The sequence below is a fragment of the Natator depressus genome, chromosome 8, assembly GCF_965152275.1.
Source record: "Natator depressus isolate rNatDep1 chromosome 8, rNatDep2.hap1, whole genome shotgun sequence".
Taxonomy (NCBI): Eukaryota; Metazoa; Chordata; order Testudines; family Cheloniidae; genus Natator; species Natator depressus.
In genome coordinates, this window is record NC_134241.1 from 74,538,266 (window position 1) to 74,562,660 (window position 24,395).

General features: G+C 41.6%; 1 protein-coding gene across 1 annotated transcript in view; it reads left to right on the top strand.

Annotated features, from left to right (window-relative positions):
- Positions 1 to 24,395, top strand: part of HFM1 (helicase for meiosis 1) — an 88,350-nt gene that overhangs the window by 50,252 nt on the left and 13,703 nt on the right. Inside the window, exons 15-23 of the mRNA XM_074962353.1 lie at positions 1,792 to 1,925; positions 8,062 to 8,109; positions 10,460 to 10,540; positions 11,102 to 11,193; positions 11,568 to 11,674; positions 11,764 to 11,811; positions 12,020 to 12,117; positions 12,199 to 12,330; positions 22,227 to 22,312. Coding sequence (XP_074818454.1) covers positions 1,792 to 1,925; positions 8,062 to 8,109; positions 10,460 to 10,540; positions 11,102 to 11,193; positions 11,568 to 11,674; positions 11,764 to 11,811; positions 12,020 to 12,117; positions 12,199 to 12,330; positions 22,227 to 22,312 — 826 coding nt within the window. The remainder of the gene's footprint in view (positions 1 to 1,791; positions 1,926 to 8,061; positions 8,110 to 10,459; positions 10,541 to 11,101; positions 11,194 to 11,567; positions 11,675 to 11,763; positions 11,812 to 12,019; positions 12,118 to 12,198; positions 12,331 to 22,226; positions 22,313 to 24,395) is intronic.

The following is a 24,395-nucleotide window of genomic DNA, read 5'->3' on the forward strand; positions in this document are numbered from 1 at the left end:
TATTAAACAGGCAATGGATGCAGTCAAGCCTGAAACAGTCAATGCATTTTGGCGAAACCTATGGAAAAAACGTGTGAATGATTTTAAGGGTTTCCCAACCATTTGATAAAGAAGTGAAACACATTGTTCAGCTGGCCAGGCAAGTGGGTGGTGATGGCTTCGTTGACATCCTTGAGGAAGAAATTGAAGAATTAATTGAGAACCATAGAGCAGTGTCTCCCAAACTTGGGACGCCGCTAGTTCAGGGAAAGCCCCTGGCGGGCCGGGCCAGTTTGTTTACCTGTTGCGTCCGCAGGTTCAGCCGATTGCAGCTCCCACTGGCCGCGGTTCGCTGTTCTCAGCTAATGGGGGCTGCAGGAAGCGGCGCGGGCCGAGGGATGTGCCAGCCCCCCTTCTCGCAGCCCCCATTGGCCTGGAGCAATGAACCGCGGCCAGTGGGAGCTGCGATTGGCTGAACCTGCGGATGCAGCAGGTAAACTGACCTGGTCCGCCAGGGGCTTTCCCTGAACAAGCGGTGTCCCAAGTTTGGGAAACACTGCCATAGAGAAACATTGACTAACGAAGAGTTAGAGGAACTGATACAATCATCTACAGAAGACGAAGATGATGACGATGAACAGGAAGAGCCAGCAAGTTGGAATCTTCATAAATTTGCTGAAGTGCTCCAAGCAGCGAAACACTTGAATTATTTAATTTTTGAATGCGATCCCTCTATGGAACGAAGCCTCAAAATCACGCGTAGTATTACGGACGATTTGAGACCGTATCAAGAAATGTTTGAGCAGCTCAAGAGACAACAGCGACAGTTGCCTTTCACCATGTTTTTCAAGGAAAAACGACCAGAAGCAGGTGAGCCTACGCAATCAACTTCTCAAGCTGAACCAGAGCCAACCACTTCGTCTACGACTTGCTCTCTGTCACTCAAGCTCTCCATCACCTCCGTCTCCTGGATCGACATCAAGCCCTGACGACCCCTTGTAATTATCCCTGTAATTAAAAATAGTCCTGTAAAATTATATTTTGCATATGTATTCTTTATAATATACTGTACATTACTGTATACATTATACATTTATACATATTACTGTACAGGGTTGTATACACAAAACCATGTACAGTATACTGTACTTTATGGGCGATATAAGGGATTTTCAAGGGTAATTTTGACTATATGCAATTTTCACCTTACGTGCTGACTTTAGAACCTAACCTCTGAGTAAAATGCGACTCGACTGTATGTGGTGAAAGTATTAAAAAAAAACCAAAGAATAGAACACAGAAAGCTCCCAGGACATGTCTTTGAAGTTTGATACAAAAGAGATTCCGGAAACACTAGCCTATAATGCTCAATTGATGGAAGGCCTACAGGAAGTGAGAGACATTTAAAAATAAGAACATTCAGAATTACAGTGGAATTTTAAATGCTAAAATTGAAAATCTTATAAGGTAAATCTAGTTAAGACTTAAACTCTGATATTTCCCATAATAACAAGAATATAATGCAACATGCAAATATAGATAGTTTTGTTTCTTGCCAACAGCCAACACCAAAAATCTGTGTTTCTTTTGCTAACTGGAGCCCATTCCATAACAAACAGCTTGAATTCCTGATCATTTAAGTATTTTTTACCTTTTTATACCAAGTACCATAAAAAGCCGCAGCAATAAGTGGACTGTTTACTGTAAAATATAATTTATTATTGTTTGTAAAAAAAATTGTTTGATACTTTGATTAATGCTTATTGTAATTTAATTTTATTTCTAATTGATTTATCTTTTGTTCCTTACTAGTTTGCACAAACATCTTGTTGAGCATTTAAATGCAGAAATAGTGTTGCACACCATCACAGATGTGAAAATAGCTTTGGAATGGATACGATCAACTTTCCTATACATCCGAGTTTTGAAAAATCCAGTTCATTATGGTTTGTGGCTTTGAAATTGACTAGAATATGATACTGGATTATATGTCATGTCTAAGATAAAGTAGGTTACAGTAAACTACCTGCATTTTTGGCAAGTAATTTTCTGTTTGTGAGAAATGATAAAAAAAGATTAGTGTTACTTGTTTTCTCTTGTCTTTTATGGGCTGTCATTTCAGTAGGGATTGAAGACAATGAAGTTGTTAAAGGTGACCTGGAACAACTTTAGGAAAAAGCATTTCAACCATGTTAACATAATTAGCAGGCATTTCAACATATTTTAAACTTGTACTACTTTTTCATTAACAGGTCTGCAAAATTTCAGCCTATGATTACCAACTTCCCACTGTGCTGAGGTATCACAGCACACACAAAGCTGGTGGCATATTACCATTGCTTTTCAGCTCTGAGTATTGAGTGTGCCTCCAAGGAAAAGGTAAACCAACTTTTATTGAATATTGAGTGGTTTTTCTTTTTAATATCCTTATTTTATAGAAGATAAAATGAGGATATTAAAATTCAGAAAACTGCTTCATATTGAATAAAAACACATCTATCTTTTCCCCCAAAGGCAGATTTTCTGCTTCAGCACTGATAGTACAGGCTGCTGACCCAACCAGCATAAGGCATTCTATGGTACTTAGCAAAATGGGATGTCTGTGATTGTGATTGTGGAACAGTTGCTTTGTGGCACTGAAAAAGAAAATAAATAATTGGTAAATTTAAATCTTTTTGGTTGACATGTTCTCAAGTGATAAGTGTTTGGACATTCAGCAGCTGTTAGTAAGGTACTCCTGACTCCTTTTTTTATATATATACATATATATATGTCTGTTTACACTTTAGGATATTGTTAATACCATTGTACTATCATGTGAAAAGCTATATAAAAATAATACGAAGATCACAATGCCCTGCAAAACCAAGGCCATTATTAGTTAAAAGTATTACAGTAGATGCCTGTCTCATTGGTACTATCATAATCCAAATAAATTATGTTCACCCAGATTTCAGTCTTTTGTTTCCTAGTTTGGTAGGAAATGCTCCTACCACATAAGAGATGCTCCTAACTTGTTGGGAGGAGGGAGGTTAGGAAAGCTGCATATTGTTGGAGGAAATTCTAACTAGGAAATTTTTGCTAGGAAGCTGTGCTGATGACTTTGAGGAACCCTTGCTCTTGTTTATGGCCGATGACTTCAGACATTTTCAAGACCTATTCTGCAGGATTGCAGACCCCCTGCAGATTCCTTTGGAGAAAATCAAGGATTAGCAACATAAGATGCTTGATATCCTCCACACTCCCTCTTCCTTCAAGATTATATTACTGATCAATGAAGCTCTTCTGGACCTCGCAAAAGAGCTCTGGCAGATCCCAGCATCCATCCATCCGACTTGCAAACCCGCCGACAAAAAGTACTACCTTCCAGTGAAAGATGCTGAATTTCTATTCTTGCACCCTACCCCAAATTCTCTGGTGGTCAGTTTGGTGCAAGAGAGAGGCCAATACCAACCCTGTGCTAGTCATCCAGACAGGGATTGGAAATGCCTAACTTATTTGGACGCAAGGCATATTCATCAGCCATGCTCCAGTTTTGAATCTCAAACTATGAGGCTCTGATGGCTAACTACTTAAACTACTCCAAATTGGAGGATTTCTGTCATGACTTCCCAGATGCCAAGAAAGAGCAATTTCAGTCCCTAATATTGGAAGGATACCTTCTAGCCTGTGCAGCCCTACAAGCCTTCTGTAGACCAGGGGTCTCAAACTCAGTTTACCTTAGGGCCAGTGCCAGTCCTCAGATCCTCCCAGCAGGGTCAATAATGTCACTGAAGATGGTGTTCAGAAAAGAAAACATTTATATTGTATTTTTTATTTCAAATTTCTTAGAAATAATAAAACTGTTGTACAACTTTATACAATTCTTCACCTCCCAGAGAGTTTTTAGTGTTGGCCACCCACCTGGCAATGCTTCAGTTCTGTCAGTTTGTTGGTGTTTGGCCTCAGTGACTGAGCAGTTGAAACCTTCAGGATTGCAGCAAGGTGTGCATCAGATAGTTGTTTTCAGTATTTTGACTTGTTTATATTCTTTGTGGGAAAAAAGTGATGCTGCCTCAATGGCTAACTCTGCCTGGCAACTAATGATGCTGCCTCCAGGGCTGACCGCCCAGCAACTAATGATGCTGCCTCCAGGGCTGACTCTGCCCAGCAACTAGTGATGGTATTTGCGTCCCTCTCCCCCAGCCAATGGGAGCTGTGGGGGGACGGCTCCTGTAGTTGAGATTGCCAGCAGCGTGTCTGCCTGCGTCTCTCCTCCATGGGCCGCAGTAGGAAGGTTTTCGGACCACAGATGGCCCACAGGCCAGGACTTTGAGACCCCCTGCTCTAGACACTGCTGCCCGATCCATTGCAACTGCTGTGGTCACGAGGCATGCATTATGGCTCCACCTCTCAGGTTTTCCTAAAGAGTTACAAACCATTGTGGAAGACTTACCTTTTGAGAACCGAAAACTATTCTCGGAGCGCACAGACGATTCCCTGCACTCCTGTAAAAACTCCCTAGCTACCCTCCAATGTCTTGGCATTTACACGCCTGTACCGAAGAGACATCCAGGGAAATACCATCTCCCCCCTTACTCTTGATCACCGCAATATACTCCTCAATGGTACTATGACACCCAGGGCTGAAAACAAAGGCCTCCCTCCAAGTGTAAACAACCTATTCCTCAGGGGGCTACCTCTTACACCCCCACACTGAAGCAATAATTTTGAAAGTGTATCAAGGCCCCAAGAAGCCTCCCCCTCTTCCAGTCATTCCCACCATCTTTGAGGTCCCACCAGTTTAGTGACCAACTAGCTCTTTCTCTCCCATCATGGAGACTAATCACCTCAGACAAGTGGGTTTTAGAGATAATTTCAGGAAGGATACTCCATCTCCTTTATACCTTTCCCACCCCCCGTCCTTCTTCAGGGACCCCCTCACAAACCCATTCTAGGGGGAGAAATAAATCATCTGCAACTGGATGATTGATGCAACTGGAAGCCGTAGAACTGGTCCCTTTCCAACACAGGGGACAGGGTTTCTACTCCCGTTATTTCCTCATCCAGAAGAAATCCGGTGCCTGGCGACATATCCTGGACCTTCGCAATCTAAACAAGTTCATCAAACTGCAACACTTCAAGATGATTACCTCTCCACTATTATCCCAGCACTGGAACAGGAGGACTGATTCTCTGCCCTTGACCTCCAAGACACATGCTTTTATATTGCAGTACACTCTGCTCACGGACAATTTTTGCAATTTGTCATGGGCGACAACCACTACCAGTACAAGGTGCTTCCTTTTGTACTATCGACTGCCCCTTTGGTGTTCTCCAAGGTCCTGGCAGTAGTCGCTGCCTACCTAAGGAAACAAGGAGGCATCATCTTTCCATACTTCCATACTCCATACTTTCCATACATCTTTCCACAACTGTCTCCTCAAGACCCCAACTGAGACCGACATTCTCCGAGCCATCTACAACAATGGACTTGTTTATGAAACTAGGCCTCCTCATGAACCTAGAAAAGCCCACTTTAATGCCAGTACAATACCTGGAATACAGAGTATGTTCATTATGGCCCAAATTCTGCCCTCAGCTACGTCTGTAGAACTCCACTGGAGGTAAGTGAGCTGTAGCTCACGAAAGTTTATGCTCAGATAAATTTGTTAGTCTCTAAAGTGCCACAAGTACTCCTTTTCTTTTCTCCTGAATGGTTCTCTGAATTCCTACCACCTCACAGATCCTTGGTCGTACTACATCTGATATCCAATGTGCGGGTTTGCCCCCAGACCTCTGCCAGAACGTGCCTCCAACATCTAGGCCACATGGCAGCGGCCACTTTCATGATCAGGCACGCAAGACTACACATGCAATGTTTTCAGGCATGGCTCCATACAGTATATCACCCCAACAAACACAGCCTCCACAAACTCTTATCCATGCCAATAAGAGTCAAGGACTCACTACTTTGGTGGATGGAGCCCGACAGTGTCTGTGTTGAAGTTCCTTTCCTCCAACGACCACCGACCATGATCCAAACAACCGATGTCTCCCTAATCAGTTGGGGAGCACATCTACACAATCACACAGTGCAGGGCAGATGGTCGTTAACCGAATCCACTCTACACCTCAACCTCCTAGAACTATGAGTGGTCCGCGATGCTTGCCGACATTCCCTCCCTCTCCTTGAACATCACACCATCAGAGTCATGACGAACAATCTCGCCTGTATGTTCAACAGACAAGGTGGAGCATGTTCTCACTCTCGGAGGCACTCAAATTGTGGAACTGGTGTATGCAGCACAACATCACCATTTCAGCAGCATACCTCCCTGGATACCAGAACATCACCGCGGACACATTGATCTGGAGATTCTCCCAGGATCATGAGTGGCAACTGGATATGCGAGCCCTTCAGCCCATCTACAATTGATGGGGATGTCCTATCATAGATCTTTTTGCTACAGCAAAACTCCCTCAATTCTGTTCCAGAGCAGGACTGGGACACGGATCGCTGGGAGATGCATTCTTCATTGCATGGAGTACACCACTCCTCTGTGCCTTCTGTCCATTTCCCCTCCTATTCCAGATACTTCACAAAATACAGGAAGACCGAGCTCACATCATTCTTATAGCTCCAACATGGCCATGACAGGTTTGGTATATTTATCTCCTTCACATGATAGAATGCCAACCAATCTCTCTCTGTCCAACACCACAGCTCCTTTCACAGGACGTATCCTCCATCCCAATCCACAGACACTCCCCTTCAAAGCCTGGCTCCTCCATGGTTCCAGGATTCAGAAATAACCTGTTCGGATGCAATGAGATACTTCTGAAAAGCAGGCGTGACACAACGAGACACACTTACATTCACAAATGGACTAAATTTCAGTGCTGGTGAACCTCCCACCAAGTTGACACAGCATGTGCTCTGCTAGCATTTATCCTGGACTACATGTTACACCTTTAAACAACCAGGATTATCCACCAGTTCCATTCAGGTACACCACGATCAGCTTCAAAAATGGAACACTACATACTTTGAGGACCACACCCTGAAAGAAATCTTTCCCAACCCCCCACTTCTGGCCTTCAAACTCCCATCCAACCTCACCAAGCTCATCATCAGAAGCAAGCTCCCCACAGTCCAGGAAACACCACCTGAAAGCAGCGCCAGACCCTGCCAGAACAACAGATGTAAAACCTGCAGATACATCTCCACAGCTATGATGATCAATATCCCCCCAATACACTTTTCAAGATCCATTGGTCCTACACATGCCTATCACAATATGTGGTGTACCTGATCCAGTGTATCAAATGCCACAACAACAACTATGTGAGTGAAACCAGCCAATCACTATGCTCTCAAATGAACTCCCAAAGAAAAACGATAAAAGACAAAAACACCCTATCACGTGTAAGCAAACACTTAAGTGATAGCTCTATATCTGACCCCTCAGGCCTCATCATCAAAGGAAACCTGTAAAACACCTTCAAAACATGAGCCTGAAAACTTTAATTCTAATTCTTCTGGACACTAAAAAACAATGGACTTAATAAAGGCACTGATTTTATGGCTCATCACAATTTTTAACGCACTCTGCTGCCTACTAACCCTCCTTTGTCCTAAAACTGGTGAGGTGTTCAGTGTCATCTTCATTTGAAGTGGTCTCCTACAACATTAGTCTGAACAATCTGTCCGACCTTCTATGTAGCTGTGACACTCTGGTTGCCGTTTCCAGACCTGAGTAAGGAAGATCTCTGTGAAGCTCAAAAGCTTGTCCCCTCTACCAGCGGAAGTCGATACAATAAAATATATTATCTCATCCACCTTCTCTCTCATATCTGGGACTAACACAGTTACAACAACACTGCAAACTTAAAATGGATACCATTTCATATATATGCAGAAGTTGGTCCAATAAAATATTACCTCACCGACCTTGTGCCTCCATTTTAAATGTCAATTAGTTTGAAAGGTACTTAAATTGACATTTTTTACAGTCAGTAAATTGTTTTGGTAGACAGTAATGTTGAAAATTAAATGCATGATTGTATTCATTTAAAAGGCCATTTTGCCTTTTCCTCTAGGTTTCTCGTGTGGATTAGACACAGTTGGAATTGAAGCAAAATTACAAGGTCAGTGCCCTTTCACCTTTCTGAGTACAACATGACATTTTGGGCCAGATTCTTCCACCATATCTGAGTAGCTCTGTTCATTTCCGTGGAACTACTGATGGAGCAAGATACTACTCAGTGTGATTAAGGTTGGCTGACGCTAGCCTTTTGTGAATTGTTAAAGCAACACTATTACTTTCATTTAACTTGCAAGCTATTCCATATCAGAAATACTGGGCTTTCCAAATATGATTCTTTTAGCCCCAAAAAATTTCATAATATGGAGAAACAATAAATACTTCTCTTCCCAAGTTCTTGCCCACATGCACAGGTATAGAGCTTCTTGTATATCCTGCTCATAAATCAAACTTTGCATACAGTTAGATTCATTTCATTTTGAATGCTTTTCATTTTCCTTTCTTTTCTTCCATTGATTTGTCATTTGATTTAATTTCTTTTTACATTCTTTCAAAATTTTCTCTACAGAAATTTAATATCAGATTTCCTCATTCCACAAATTGGGGTAACTTAAATACCTGCAGCTTGCCCAAAAGCAATTTAAAAACTGCATGATTGATGCAGATGGGGCAGCATTAGTAGAGACTGTGGGGGAACTTCATACTGCCTTGTATTATAGAAAACTTTGCATCAGGCCTCATGACTCCCTGAGGAAGGTGGGAGGAGAATTTTGTATAGGTCAAGGGCATGGTATTTTATGGCCAGTGGGAGTGTATCCAGTGAGCTATAGGAGGGCCTTATATGCTGTTCTTTCACGTTACCTATATTGGTGGCTGTGATTTGGCTATGTATACAGTCTGGCTGGTTTAGACTGAGGATTCCATTCCCGAGGACTATGAGATTTTTCACATGGAGCAAAGCCCTTTAATGCATATTCTACTCTATTGCTAAATATTTAGCATTTATTGCTTGATTTATTCATTCTGTTTAGGTATGCCAGAAGAAATCTTACACATCTTGCAAGGTTTATATGCATAAAGTGCTCCATACCTTATTTAGTCATATGTCAAATCTATTTGATTTATTGGGTCTTCTAAGAATTATTTTGCTATGCTAAAATGGTTCTAAGCTGGTTTATACATTTATTCATATAGCAAGTAGATAAAGCAATGCCAAGAAGTAAGATAATTCAATCAAGCAATTAAGGGACCTTGTATGCTGTATTGTTGTTAAAGTGGACATGTAGCATCTGACTTTGCAAATACAAAAAAGATCAAGTATATTCTTCAGTTCTCAGGTTTTTATAGAATAGTCTTTAACTATTACCTAAAGAATTTTTAAGAAGATGGTTTTATCGTGGCTTGAACATAAAATAAGGATTTATTTTAGGGCTCTTTTAATATTAAAATTACTTCTCAGTTTATGACAATACCATCAAATTACCCAGATGAAACTCAACAGTTTAGGGGTCAGCCCCTCCCATCTTTAAATGATAAAAACAAATATGCTATACTTTCTTTCATACTGTCTACAACATAAGAATTATATGAAATACAAAATAGGTATGATAATAGAACATTACTTGCCAAGATTTTAACCGCACCAATCTGGAAATTCAACTTTATTATTCTAACAGATATTGTAACTCAGCCCTCTTGCACATATGCAGTATTTTGTAGTAATGTATATTCTGTTAATTATAATTATGTTCATATATATGTATGTGTGTATGCAATGTGGATGATTTGTGGTTGCTATGGGAACTACAACTTTGAGTTTCTTGCCATGTTTGCATTGAAAAATCTCAACATTGTATTAATGTCATTTTTGCACTTAATTTTCTTGGTTTTGAAAGAGATAAGAACAAAGGAAACACTTTGATCATCATCATTCAATATCCACTGCCAGTGACTACATAGGTTCATTTGAATTTGTAACCATTGAAATAAATGCAGGCACAGTTACTATAATGTACATATACGATTAAACAATCACACGTGCATTTGAATAGCCATGCCTTGCTACGTGGTTAAAAATTAGTGAAAATATTGTATTGTGTTGGGTGATTACTAGTGGACTCTCAATCTTTTCAGAGCTTAAGCTGACATTTTAAACTTCTCGCATCTAGTTTCTTTCACACTTTCTACAGTTTTAAAATGAGGTTGGTTGGTTGGTTTTCGTTGAATGTATAGTTGAGCTTCAGCCTACCCCAGTGAATTTAGTAAGAATTTTTGCCACTGACTTCAGTGGGAGAAGGATCACCTGCTTAGGCCTTCCATTGGGTTAAGTGGAATTACTCTGGTTTTACACTGATGTAACTTAGACCATAATCTTTTCCTTAGTATGTACAAAAATATCGTATTTTTTTCCTGCATGTTCTAAAGATAAATTTCTCTTTTCAAACTCTGGACAGAATTGTGTTTGAAGAATTTGAACGATTTGTCATCTCTTGATTTGATCAAGATGGATGAAGAATTTAATTTCAAACCTACAGGTAACATTTACTTCATAATATAATTTAGACTATAGTATTGAAAACATATTTTGAAAATATATTTATAAGGTTTAAAAATTATTCTTGATATGAGTTTATCATAGGACATACTAAAGGGCACAGCGATTGGCCAGTGAACAGAGAACCATTCAGGAGAAAAGAAAAGGAGTACTTGTGGCACCGTAGAGACTAACAAATTTATTTGAGCATAAGCTTTCGTGAGCTACAGCTCACTTACCTCCAGTGGAGTTCTACAGATGTAACTGGGGGCAGAATTTGGGTCATAATGAACATACTCTGTATTCTATTATCTGAACTGAATTTAATTTAGCAAATGATAGAAGTTGTATTCTTAGGACCATATACTGATCTGGATCCCTGTGCAAATCCTCCTATTAAATCACTGGAAATTCTGCTGCGGATCAAAAGATGGCCTGGTGGCAGTGATCTATGTATAATAGTATAAGGAAAATAAAAATGCAGTTCTGTTGCTTAGAAGAAGCAAGTACACTACACTTCTCTTCAAAAAATGCAGTAAATATTTTTAATCTTTATCTACAGAGACTGGAAAACTAATGGCTTGGTACTATATTGCATTTGATACAGTGAAACAGTTTTCCACAATTAATGGAACAGAAACTTTATCAGAACTGGTAATTTAATTTCCCTAAGAATATATATATGTATATATATATGTACATCTGTAAGTTTAAAACAGAATTGAAGACAGTTTATATTTTTCCTTACACCAAAGAATTATGATGTTCAAGATGTATAAGATGTGTCAAAATGAATTGCAATATTATTTTTTCGAGGGTTTTATTCTCTGAGATCTTCCAGTTCTCCCATCTTACTCTCCTCAATTACGTAGCACTGAGTCATCTTACCCTTCTGAATGAAGGAATTCTGAAGCAATTCTCTATATATAACATACTATATTGTCTTGTGCTATTACTTCCATTATATTTTACTACTAACGACAATTGCATGAAAACAGGATCTGTTAAACAATATTAAATTGTTACAGATCACAATGATATCCGGCTGCGTTGAATTTTCAGATGTCAAGTTAAGAACAAATGAGAAGAAAATATTGAACACTTTGAATAAAGACAAGAACAGGATAACTATCAGGTACAAAAACGTCAGTGAATTAATGTTCAGAAAGAAAGTATTTTTTAGTTAAAGTGAATAGGAAAAAATCAGTGTGTTTTATTATACAGGTTTCCAATGGAAGGGAAGATAAAAACAAGAGAAATGAAAGTAAACTGGTAAATATTTTGTGTCACATCTCATTGGCTTGAAAATAAAAGCCCTGATCCAAACTCCTATTGACTTCATTGTGTGCAGGCTCATGCCTTTAGATGCCAAACAATGTTGCTTTTTATCTTGAACTTGCCTTTGTTTTTCAGTGGAGTCTTTGACTTTTGTTTTATTATATTTTGTGTGTTTATATACTAAGAAATATTTCTTTTTCAGTCTTATCCAGGCTCAATTAGGATGCATTCCTATTCAAGACTTCACTTTGACACAAGATACAGGCAAAATTTTCAGACATGGCTTAAGAGTTACTAAATGTATGTTAAAATTCAATGCATTTTGATATATTTAATAATAAACTGTATTATATTATTAAATATATTTTTTTTCTTTCTTAGGGTTGTCTGACTTTCTGGCATCACGTAAAAACAATTTTCCTGCATTATTAAACTCTTTGATTTTAGCTAAATGTTTCAGGTGCAAACTGTGGGAAAACTCTCTGCATGTATCCAAACAGCTTGAAAAAATTGGTAGGTACCAGAAAGAAGCAGTAATTATAATAGTGTGTCAAAGTTCATCATTAACTTCACTATAAACTTTTAGAAGATCTGTTTTCTGGACTAAATAAGTCTCCCAACTTTTCATTTGCCAGAATCATGGTAAGAAAGACTGTTGCAAAGATGATTATTTGACAGACCAGTACAAATTCTTTCAGAATTAGTAAATTCTTAACTGGATTAGTAACTAGAATGAAAACTTTTATCTTGGAATAAGAACAAAAATACACTAGAGAAAACATTTCTGGAACTTTTTCCAGAGACTTTATAGTATCAGATTCATGTTTATAAAGAAAATTTAACTATCCATTCTCTTGGCAGAAACAACTGATATTTGAACTTTTAATTAAATCTTTTTGTAATTTGTGATGTACCCTGCAAAATACTGAATTTCTACTGCTTTGCTAATAATGTACACAACCCTGTCCTATTACATTACAGTTTTCCTCAATGGTAGACAGTCTTTTCACTGAAAATCCACACACACGGGGCGCTTTCAAGGATGACATAATTGTGACAAATGTAGTATGTTAATGATGTCTGAAAGGCTTTAAGACAACTTATTTATTTACCTAACAACAGGAGATTACCTACAAAATAAATACAGGACTGACGCTGCTGTAATCTAACCTTGCTGCCTGAGTCTCTGCAGCTGATTCTTGGTGCTGTGTGGGAGACAGGAAGAGTGGTACCACATAGAGTCCTACAGAATGTGTAGCAGCTTCTTGCTACAGTTTGGCTCTTTAGGATACACCTTCTCTTTTAAAAAAATTCACCATATTTTCTAACTGAACAAATTCTATCAGTGATTTAACTTAACATTTTTAATGTTATTTTTACAATATCAACCAATCTAGTTAATCTTCAGCACTTTTCTGTATCTGCAGTAATTGGGGTTTCTAGGCATTTCCATGTCTTAAACAGTCTGTTCACTCTCTTTGAAATAGTCTGAAACACAGTCGATCCATTACACTTTTTTGTGTTTCCCGTGATTTTTCACATTGCAACTGTGTTGCTCTATAATTGAGTAGTGCTAAATAAATTGCCTTTTCCCCTTCACTCTACAGAGTCCACATTCTTCAAATCTGTTTTCTTGTGTGTGTCAGGAACTAGATATCATACTGAATTTCATAAGTTTTAGCCAGATGGATGCAATCTGTATTCATGAACCGTGGTCCATTGCTATCATTGCAGTCCTTGAAATTCCATGAGATGTAAATACAGACTTAGTGATCACGGTTGAAGCTGTGGTATCTTGAAGTATCAATCTGGAAAGTGGTTAAAATAGTCCATTATGATCAGGTGGTCATGTCTTTCCAGGGCAAACAAATCCATTCCGACTTTGCCTTCGACTATTGCAGGTTGTTCATGTGGTGTCCTGTTTCTTTCCCCTTGTGTATCTCTGTATTTCAGGCAGGTTCCACACTTGCTCATTATTTCATCCACATCACTGTTTATATGTGGCCAGCATATTACTTCTGCTCTTTTTAATTTAGTCATTCCAAGGAGTTTTGGTGTGGGACTTAATTATCATTTACAATAAGGTCCCTTTACAACGCACTGGGAGTGGGAGTAAATGTACTTTGTAAAGTGGCCCTCATGTAAACGAGAATCAGGTCCATAGTCTTTCCAGTATTTTCCTTCTTATGACTATGGAAATTACTGTTTTTGTACATTTCATGAGTACTCCCAAAATCACTGAGAGGTTCATTTTTATATGGCGAATATGTATGTGTGGAAGTGTTTGACTCCATCCAGTATTTAGAGCATGTATTACTGCTTGTATTGTTTCATCCTTAGCTGTTTCTCTTTCCTGCTCATCTTGTATTTGTGGCAAAAGGGCATGTGGTGCTTTTATTGGGTTCACACGAACTGGTAACTGCTTATTCTAGATCATCTATTTGGGAGGTAGCAAAGAGAACATATGCTCTTGACAGAACATCTGCAATTACTAGATGATGTCCTGGCCAGAACTACAGCATTAAACTATACTTTTATACTTTCATGGTCTGTCTACACTGCAGTGAAACACCTGCAGCTGGCCCGTGTCAGCTGACTCGGGCTCGGGTTGCATGGCTAAAAATTGTAGATGTTGGGGCTTGGGCTGGAGCGGGTCACAGATGCTGGGCTCCAGCCCGAGCACCAACATCTACACTGCAGTTTTATAGTTCTGCAGCCTGAGCCCTATGAGCCCAAGTCAGCTGCCATGGGCCACCTGCAGGTGTTTTATTCCAGTGTAGACATATACACAGAAGTAACTTCTATATTTTTCTTTAAGTACTTTCTTGTGTGTTGTAGTCAGTGGGTTAAGGTCAATTTCAGCTCCTCAGCTACAGTTGTACAGAAAATTGTGATACTTTGTACAGCCATATAAAAGGCCCATATATTTCTCTCTTTCAGTTTCCTCTTGTAGGTTTTTCTACTGCTGTCATAGCTCTTGCAGCATATTTTATTGACAGCCATTCATTTTCATGCCTCTGTAGCAGTAGAGCTTCTAGGTTCCTTTTGAAGATACTCTTTCGGTGGGTCAAACAATTGCCAAATTAGAGTTGATATCAATACTTTCTTCAAATTCTTGAATTCTTTCATACTCTGGCAGCTAACTCCATTTTTTATCTTTGTGAAGCTAGGTGAGTTATTCGAACTACATAGTTGGGTGTGAATTTACTGACACAATTGAACATGCATTGTGGTCTTGGATATATTTATTTTTATTAAATTTTTGGGTCTGTGTATGTCAGTGTTGCATGAATCTTAGAAACTTCAAGCTTTGTGGTCAATTTATCTCCTAAATGTGTGATTTTCTATTTATTTTTTTTAATTGACATTTGGCCTTGTTCAATTTAGGACGGTTCTTAATGCTTCTTGCATTTTCTAGTACCCTCCACATTTCTCCCTGATATTCAGCAGAAATGCTGCTTCAGGCTATTATATCCAATGCCAAATTTCTCCTCACTTCTTCTGGCAGGCAGGATTATGACCAATCACCATCCAGGATTTTTCCACCTCTTCTGTTTCTTCAGTTTTTTAGCTGCTTCACGCAGGGTAATATGCAAAAAGGCAATTTCTATGTCTGCATCTTGTTCTATTTGTCTCCCAACCGGAGAATGAAACAGAAAAAGGGGGAAAAAAACGTATCCTTATAGTAACGTTTTTTCCTTCCTTCTTTGACAGAACCTCCCACTACTTCAACTAGGCAGTGGCTAAAGCAAGTTCAGGAGTTGTGACAAACAAAATTTGTCAGCTAGTCCACTTCCTTAAAGGGGGATAAAAGCTCACCCAAGAGGGTAGAGACATTTGCTGAAGTAACAGCAAACTAATAAAGTGATTGATGTGTCTCTGGAGCTGCAAAAGACAGCCTGAACAAAGTTATCACAAAGGGGAGGGAGGTCTGTCTGTTAGAGGCTCTCCCTAAGTCAGACCTGGAAGAGGTGCTTCAATACTTCATTGAGGGAAGGGATCTCAACAAGCCCCTTCCTTTACTCTTACCTATGAAGTTCTTGACACAAACAAAGAGTCCTCCTTGGCTGCTAAATCTTACCAGGAGACTAACCTTTCCTCCCAGAAGTTATCTAAAAAGGCTTGAGGGCTTCTAAGTTGCTTATTCTTAGCCTTCTTTCACTGTTCCTAGAAAATTGTGATGAATGCCGATGCTTTTTCTTCTAGTGCTGGTCCCTATGTGAATTCCACACGTGGGTACACTTGCGTACCATGTGCCCAAGTCCAGAGGTTTTAACAAGTTGTGTCTGTTGCCTCACACACGTGCAGTAGGTCTCCTTGTTCTCCCAAATGAGGGTATAAGAAGCATGTGGGTCAGTGCCCCCCAGTTCCTTGTTACCACTGCATGGCATGAGGCAGAATCCATAGCCCTCTCTTTCTTCAGCTTTTCAGAGAACCTGTAAATAAAATTGTAAATATTTATTCTTCCTAGATTTAGTAAAGTTATAGTTTTAGTGTATCTTTCTTCCCCTGACTGGGGATTCCCTCCCCACAATCTGGGACTATGCCCGGAGTCCTGGGCTTCAAAAACTGTGTCTTCTGCCCTAGATCCTTCTCTGTTACTGACAAACAGCAACACTATCTCTACTGTCTGAGTGAGACACATATCTCTGCAAAGTGAAGTATTTGTCACTTGTTTCCACCAATGCCTTGTAGAGCCTATGAGGTTTGCCTTAGGAAACACTTGATGGAGAAGGCCATGAGGCCTCTTTCCAGTCTGGGCCAGGAAGACATACGTAGGAGCAGAACTTTTGGCTTCTAAGCCCAAAGACGCTTCAGGTCTTCCCATGTGTGTAAAGGGCACTGTTATGGGCACAAGGGTAGATCCCCGTCGAGGACTATCCATAAGAGACATGATCCTTCCCTGAGCCCATCGAGGTCAGGTATCTTCCCCAAGAAACTGGCTCCGCTAAAACCTCCTAGATTGCAGGGTAAAGTGTGTAGGAAGAAGGATCTGACATTTCCATCAGTGATTCTGTCACCAAAGCATAAGGACTTTTATCTGCCAGTTCCATCTACAAGTGCGGGTCTGGACTTCTTGGTTCCTACCTGTCCACCCAAAGTATGTACTACACCCAGGGACACACTGGTATTGTTGGTGCCAACCACTGGGAACTGTTGCACACCGGGACACGCAGAGACCTACATGGCACCAGTGGATATCTTTTCTACTTGCAGTCCCCCCTCTTCTCTGGCCCAGCCTTACTAAGAGACAGAAGATACTACTTTGATTTCCTCTTAATCCTCTCACTTACAGCCGTCAGGCAGGATTGCCCTGGTACTGATGTGTCTGCCATTTCAACAAGGCCAATCTTCAGATTCATGCTGGCCCCTCTTACATCCCTCCTGGAGAGAGTCAAGCCCAGACAGGCAATTCAGGACTTACGGCCACTACCCTTATAGATATGACTTCCCCAGAGACTGATGGTACCCCATGCCATAGGGTCCCCCACAAACAAGTGACCCCTCATTCTGGCCTTATTGGGAGCCGTGGGATCCACTCAGGAGTCTTTCTGCTCTTCTTTCACCAACAACTGGATCTGTGAGTGTATGAGGAGGATATTGAGCCAGAATCACAGGTACCAGCAGTTCAACAGGATCTCCTCCTCCTACCCAGATGAGGTGGTCTCTCCTTCCCCATCCCCACCGAATAACCATAGGCAATACCAGGAGTTGCTGCAAAGAGTGGTTAGCAATCTCTAGATACCCTTGGAGGAAGTCCAAGACCCATACCACTGACTGCTGGACATTCTGCAGCCTCAGGGCCAAAGTCAGATGGCCCTCCCAGTTAACGAGACCATATTGGAACTGGCAATATCAATCTGGCACAGCCCAGCATCCTGTAGCCCCACACCTAGGAGGGCTGAGAGGTACTATTTCATCCCAGAAAAGGAAGCCAAATTTATGTAGACTATTGGGCACTAAGCCAGGTGACATTTCATAACTGGTATCCCCCACCCTTCATCTTCGAGTTACTACAACATGTGCACTCTACCAGAATTTTCACCAAACTGGGCCTTCGGGGTGCTTACAATCTAGTACACATCCGGGTAGGAGATGAATGGAAGAGCGCTTTTAAAAACCTCTGTGGGCACTTTGAATATTTAGTAATGCCATTCAGTCTGACCAGTGCTCCAGAGATCTTTCAACACTCTGTGAACAATGTATTTAGAGACATCCTGTAGCAGTATGTAGTCATCTTTCTTGATGACTACTTGTGTTTTCAGATAACCCTGATCAGCATTGTTACCATTTGATTCCATGCTGGAAAAGCTATGAAAGTATAGGCTGTTCATGAAATTGGAAAAAGGTACCTTTGATCAGTCCTCCACAAAATTCTTGGGATACATCCTTTCTCCAGATGGATCAACAGAAGTTAGAGATCATCCGCAGGGGGGCAATGCTCCGGTCCCCCCATGAGTTACAGCCTTTTCTGGGCTTCTTGAATTTTTACCAGAATTTAATTCCGGGCTTCTCAGGGCACATAGCCCCCATGACCAACCTCCTTTGCAAGGCCATCACATTTGTTTGGACACGCGAAGCTGACCATGCTTCTGAAGAGCTCAAGGCTGCTTTCACCACCACTCGCATTCAAGCACACTTGGCCCTCACCCAGGCATTCAGAGTGGAAGCCAGTGTTTCCAGTGTAGTCATTGGAGCCATACTGTCTCAGAGACCTGGTCCACAGCAAATGTTACACCCCTGGTCCTACTACTCACCCCTGCCAGATGGAATTATGATACATTAGATAAGGAAATGCATTAAATCAGCCTTTGAAGAGTGGTGCCATAACCTCAAGGAAGCCCAGCACCCAATGCAAGTCTTTTTTGATCTTGAATATCTGTGTGCGGCTCGAGCTTTAAACCAAAGACAGCTCAGGTAGGCATTATTCTTTCTCTGTTTGATTTTTGTCATCACCTATCAACCAGGAATGGGAAAGCCGATGGCATATCCTGAAAGGGAGACTATTGCTAAGAGAATGCGGAGCCTAATCAAGAACCATCCTCTCTCCTAAAACCTCACAACTTCCTTAGTGCCACAGTACACCAGAACTTGCTTCATCTAATCCGATTCACTTCACAGGGCAACTTGTTAGCTCAGGAGGTGACGGAACAGCCTGAGCAAATGAGACCCAGAACAAAAATGCAGTGCTCTACACCGGATAGGATCACCTACATTGATGGGCGCATATACATTCCACCGAGGCGCCCCTGGCTAGAACGGCTACTCACACCCACCTTTGCCATGACCGTCCATTGGGTCCACACACCTTTCACACACCTTCCCATTTCTTCTGGTGGCCCCGTAGGCAAGCTGAAGTCCAGGATCACGTTGACTCTTGTGACCAGTGTGCTTACACCATGATGCCCCTTGATGCCCTAGTACTCCAGAGACCCCACCTAGACCCTGGGCCTCCGTCATCCTGGACTCCATAGTGCAACTCCCTTCCTCTGGCCACACAGTCCCCTTAACTGTTGTAGACCAATTGATCAAAATGGTGCATTTCATCCACTGTATCGGCCTAACCTCTGCAGAAACAATGGCTCAATTCCTAGCAGTTCATGTGATCCATCTTCATGGGCTTTTAGACTGTAGCACTTTGGACCAAGGCCCTCAGTTGGTCTTATGCTTTTGGCATGAAGCCCTCTGTCTAATGGATGTTCACACTTTTATTTCCTCCATGTACCACCACCAGACAGATGGGCAGAGAGAGAGGGTGAACTAAGTATTAGAGCAATACCTACAGTGCTTGGTTAACTACCATCAAGATAACTAGTTCTCCCTCCTTTTTTATGCTGAGTTCTCATACAACAATGCTGATTATGCCTCCACGGGGCAGAGTGCCTTCTTTGCAAATTATGGGTTCCAACCTCGCTTTCACCTAGCTTTGCCAGCAGCCTCCCCGAACCCAGCAGCCGGTGACTGAAACCAACAAATTCACCATATACAGGAGAAACTTAAGGATCACCTTGAAGATGTGAAAAGGAACTACAAGTATGCAGTTGTTGACACCAGGAAGACCCAGCTCTCATGATGGGTCAAAAGGTCTGGCTTGCAGCAAAACACCTCTGTATGAATAGGCCATCCCATAAGCTAGACCACCAGTTCCTCAGACCCTTCCGGATTTGTAAGCAAATCAACCCTGTCATTCAAATGGCAGCTCCCTCAATCTCTTGAAGGTTATTAAGTTTTCTGTGTATCCCTCCTGAAGCATTACAAGATGGACCCCTTTCTTGATTGGTCCCAACAGCTGCCCCCACCAGTCCAGGTCCAAGAGTATTTAGTCCATGCTATCCTGACTCTAAACTGCAGAGGGGGAGAGACTGTACTACCTAATCATTTGAGAAGGCTAGGGTTAGGGTTAAAACACTCTGGGGAACCTGCTGCCCATGTCCATGCCCCTGACCTGCTAAAAAGGTTTCATCAAGACCCCTCAGATAAACCAGGCCCAGTGCCCATCTGGAGGAAGGATGCCTCTGGAGAAGGGGATGATATAAGGATACAGGGACTAGAACCCAGGTCTTAAAAATGTAAGATGGCTGACAGTCTCACAGTGCTACCAGGAGGCCCTGCAGAGCCCTAGTCAGGAAGCACCATGAAGAATAGGTGCTGCAGGAAGTACTGCTCAGGAGACCTCGAGTGGCAGTAACCTGTGGCCCTCTGATTGTTCAACCACCCTATTTAACCCTGGTGGTTGTCCCAGAAAATTTTCTGGACAGCCACACAGACTTTGGGCCTGCTGCAACTCCAGACCTCACCTCGTCTCCTGATTTCCAGTCTCCAATCCCAGCCTGACCCTTGCTCTTGCCTCCTGACTCTAGCCTGGTGGCACCTCTGATATCCAGTCTCCAATTCCAGCCTTGTACTACCTGTGGTCTCCGATCCCGGTCTGACTTTGATCCTGACTCTTTGTATTGAACCCAGCTCCACTGATTTCCTCCGACCCCTGTTCACTGGTTACCCACCCTGATGTGTGGACCCCAGCCCATCTGTGACCGCTAGACCAGACTGCCTATGCCCTGGTCCCTTACAACACATTTGCTGGACATGCACTAATCCAGGCTTCTGCTGCGGATTCAGCAATGGGATCTGCAGTACCGCAAACATCTTTGCTGCCTGCTTCCTCGCACCCACCTCCAGTATGAGCTCAGCTTGCCCAACAGCCACATGTGGAATACACATAGGGACCAGGACTTGAAGAAGAAATGGAGGTTACGTACTGTAACTGGAAATTCTTTGACATGTGTGTTCCCTATCTGTAGTGCGCTACCCGTCCTCCGTCCCCTCTGCTTCGGATCTGATTAGATTCGCAGTAAGAAGAGGAACTGAAGGGGCAACAACCTGCACTGCCTCTTATGCCCTTGCTTGGGAGAACGAGGAGACCTACTGCACATGTGTGGGCCAACGGACACTGCTTGTTAAAATCTCGCACTTGGGCATATGGTGTGCAGCATGCGTAACCACGTGTTGAATAGAGATAGGACCACACATCTCAAAGAACTTCCAGTTACAGTAAGTAACCTCCATTTCTTTCAAGTAGACTTTTCTGTCTCAAGTTATTTGTATTCATTCCATAGTTCCAAGGAGGAATTTCCTGATTTGGAATCTAAGTGCTGACTCCCAAACACCACAAGGGGAGACTGAGGAATTGGCAATACTTGCAGAGGCATGTTTTTTTTCAGAATTCCCTGCTAGCTTATCCTTTAGTCCAATAGATCACAGAGACTGCCTGTTCTTTTCCTGATTCTAATCAGGTGTTTTGCTAAATCTGTTCAGGGACTGTGTATTCTCCCAGAAGATTTTGGAGACAAGTGACTCTCCCTAGAGTGGATTTTAGTTATATCTTCCTCCAAAAAAAATAGACTTCACAGGGATTTCTATCATATGCTTAAAGGATCCCCTGGGTAGTCAACAGGAGTCTCTTGCATGGAAGCTTACTTTATTTCAGTGCCGTGCTGTTTATTCATTTGTGTGTCCACATTAGTTATTTGCTGACTGTTGGAGTTTTTCCTGAGTAAAGCCTGCAGGAATTGGCCCTTGATCTGCCTTTCTTTGATTCTATAACTTAGTAAAAGACATTGTCATTCTCAAATGTTTTATACTTCATTTTATTGCTTTTATGTTTTGTTTATGCTGTTGTATAAATTGAACTACACAGTATTAAATTTTCTGACCACCTGAAGAAAAATAAAATTGACTATTGTTGAAAAGAAAACATTGACAACCTATTGAAAAAATGTTAGATAAAAGATCTCTTGTTAAAATTACTTATGCTTTATATTTATTTACTGTAATGCAGTTGTTGAAAGTAATAATTTGGGATTAGGAATTCTGTATAAAAATATTACAACATTTTTCAATTTTTACAGGTGTAACACTGTCAAATGCAATGGTAAATGCAGGTCTGACATCATTTAAAAAAATTGAAGATGCAAATACAAGGGAACTTGAATTGGTATTTAAAATTTTATATGCATATTTATATAAGGAAAATGCTAATGTTTAATACTTAATGAGTTATAGACTCCAATGTTTTAAGTGGTTTATTCTTGTTCAGTATCACACTAGATTAAAGGAATATGCAATTATCTGACAGAGGTAGTTGATTTTTTTTCCTGAAGTTGGTTATTAAGTTGACGTTTTGCTTCAATTATAAGTTACATGTTAATTTTACTGACATTTTTGTATTACTATATGGGGGAAGAGAGATTCACCCTAGAACTTCCCACTAACTAAAAGAATAATAGCTCAAATTCAGGAATTTCATCATTATCCTTTTAGTAGTGGAAAGTTATAGAATGAAATCCTGGCCCCACTGAAGTCAATGGCAAAACTCCCATTGAACCTCAATGAGGCCAGGATCTCACCGCAGATGTGGAAAGATGTGGGATTAAATTTTGCTGGGCTCCTGATGCACAATTTCTTTGGCATTTCTGCTTCTTAAGTGTGATAGCATCCTCTCCCCACAGTGTATAAGGAGCTCTTTCATATCTCCAAATTGTGTGGACTTCATTAATACTCTTGTTTTGCATTTGGGAATTTGTTAGATCTTAATATGCCTTCTCTCCCTGTTTTTTCCCCCTGGTTACTTGTGTTTCATCATTTAAGACATTGAAGTTTAGGACAGTGTAGTACAGATACCTAATATAGGCGCTAGAGGCAGCTTTTTGAGGTCTGGCTCTACTCCGGAGAGGAGCAGCAGTTTGAAGCATTTCTGGCCTTTTGGTTAGGTTGCTATTCAGGTTACCATTGGAGGTAGGGAGATTGGAATTTTATTTTTTATTTTTTTTAATGACTCAGGTGGCCTTACTTGGTTCATTGTCCTTGGTTTAAAATTTCTCTCATACATAGTTTTTATAGTATGATAAAATAATAGTAAAGTTGCAAAGTCAAGTACTCCAAAGTCAGAAAATGCCAGAATTAAGATTGCTTGTGCAACCTTAATTTGTCTCCCTTTTGTTTATGCGTTATGATACAATATTTAATTATATGATCACGTATTACTTTCTCTGCAGAAATCCCTATCACATTCAGTGCGGTACTGCCTGGCTAAGGCAGGCTATTACCTACCTGTTCTGACAGTGCTGCGCCCTGGAAGTGGCCAACAGCAGATCTGGCTCCTAGGCGGGGGGGCCAAGGGCCTCTGGGAGCTGCCTGAGCACCAGCTCTGCACTCCCATTGGCTGGTTCCCGCCCAGTGGGAGCTGTGGGGGCAGTACCTGTGGGCAAGAGCTGCGTGGAGATGCTTGTGCACCTCCACCTAGGAGCCGGACCTGCTGCTGGCCCCTTCCGGAGTGCATCGCGGTCTGCAGTGCCGGGACAGGTAGGAAGCCTGCCTTAGCACTGCCGCTGACCAGGAGCCACCCGAGGTAACCCTGTGCCCGAATCCCCTACCCCAGCTCTGAGCCCCCCCAAAATCTGGAGCCCCTTCCTGCATCCCAAACCCCTCATCCCCGACCCCACCCCAGAGCATGAACCTCCAGCCCAGAGCCCTGACCCCCTCCTGCATCCCAACCCCCTGCCCCAGCCCAGAGGCCCCTCCCACACTCTGAACCCCTCATTCCCGGCCTCATCTTGCAGCCCTCGCCCCAGCCCTGAGCCCCACCCACACCCCAAACCCCTCATCCCCAGCTCCTTTGGGTCATGGGCATCAACAGTTTTCTTCAACTGGGTCACCAGAAAAAAATTTGAAAATCACTGTTCTAGACAATACCCTGCACTACACAGCTCTGATTCAGTCCAGAGGAAGTCCATCCTGTGCACTGAATGAGGCAGGGGTCTCAGGGAAAAGATATGTGGTCATGTAATCCAAGACCATATCGTGAACCATATGTACAAGAGTGCCAAATTAAGATTGCAAAAGATGACTTTTTGTGTGCTTGACTTTGCAACCTTTTTGTTCTGTTAACATAGTTTTTGTGTGTAATTTCCTAGATTTTTTTAAAAAGCAAACTGAAAAAACAAATACCATCATGTGTCTGCTAAACCCAGGGTTGTGAGTTCAATCCTTGAGGGGGCCATTTAGGGATCTGGGGCAGA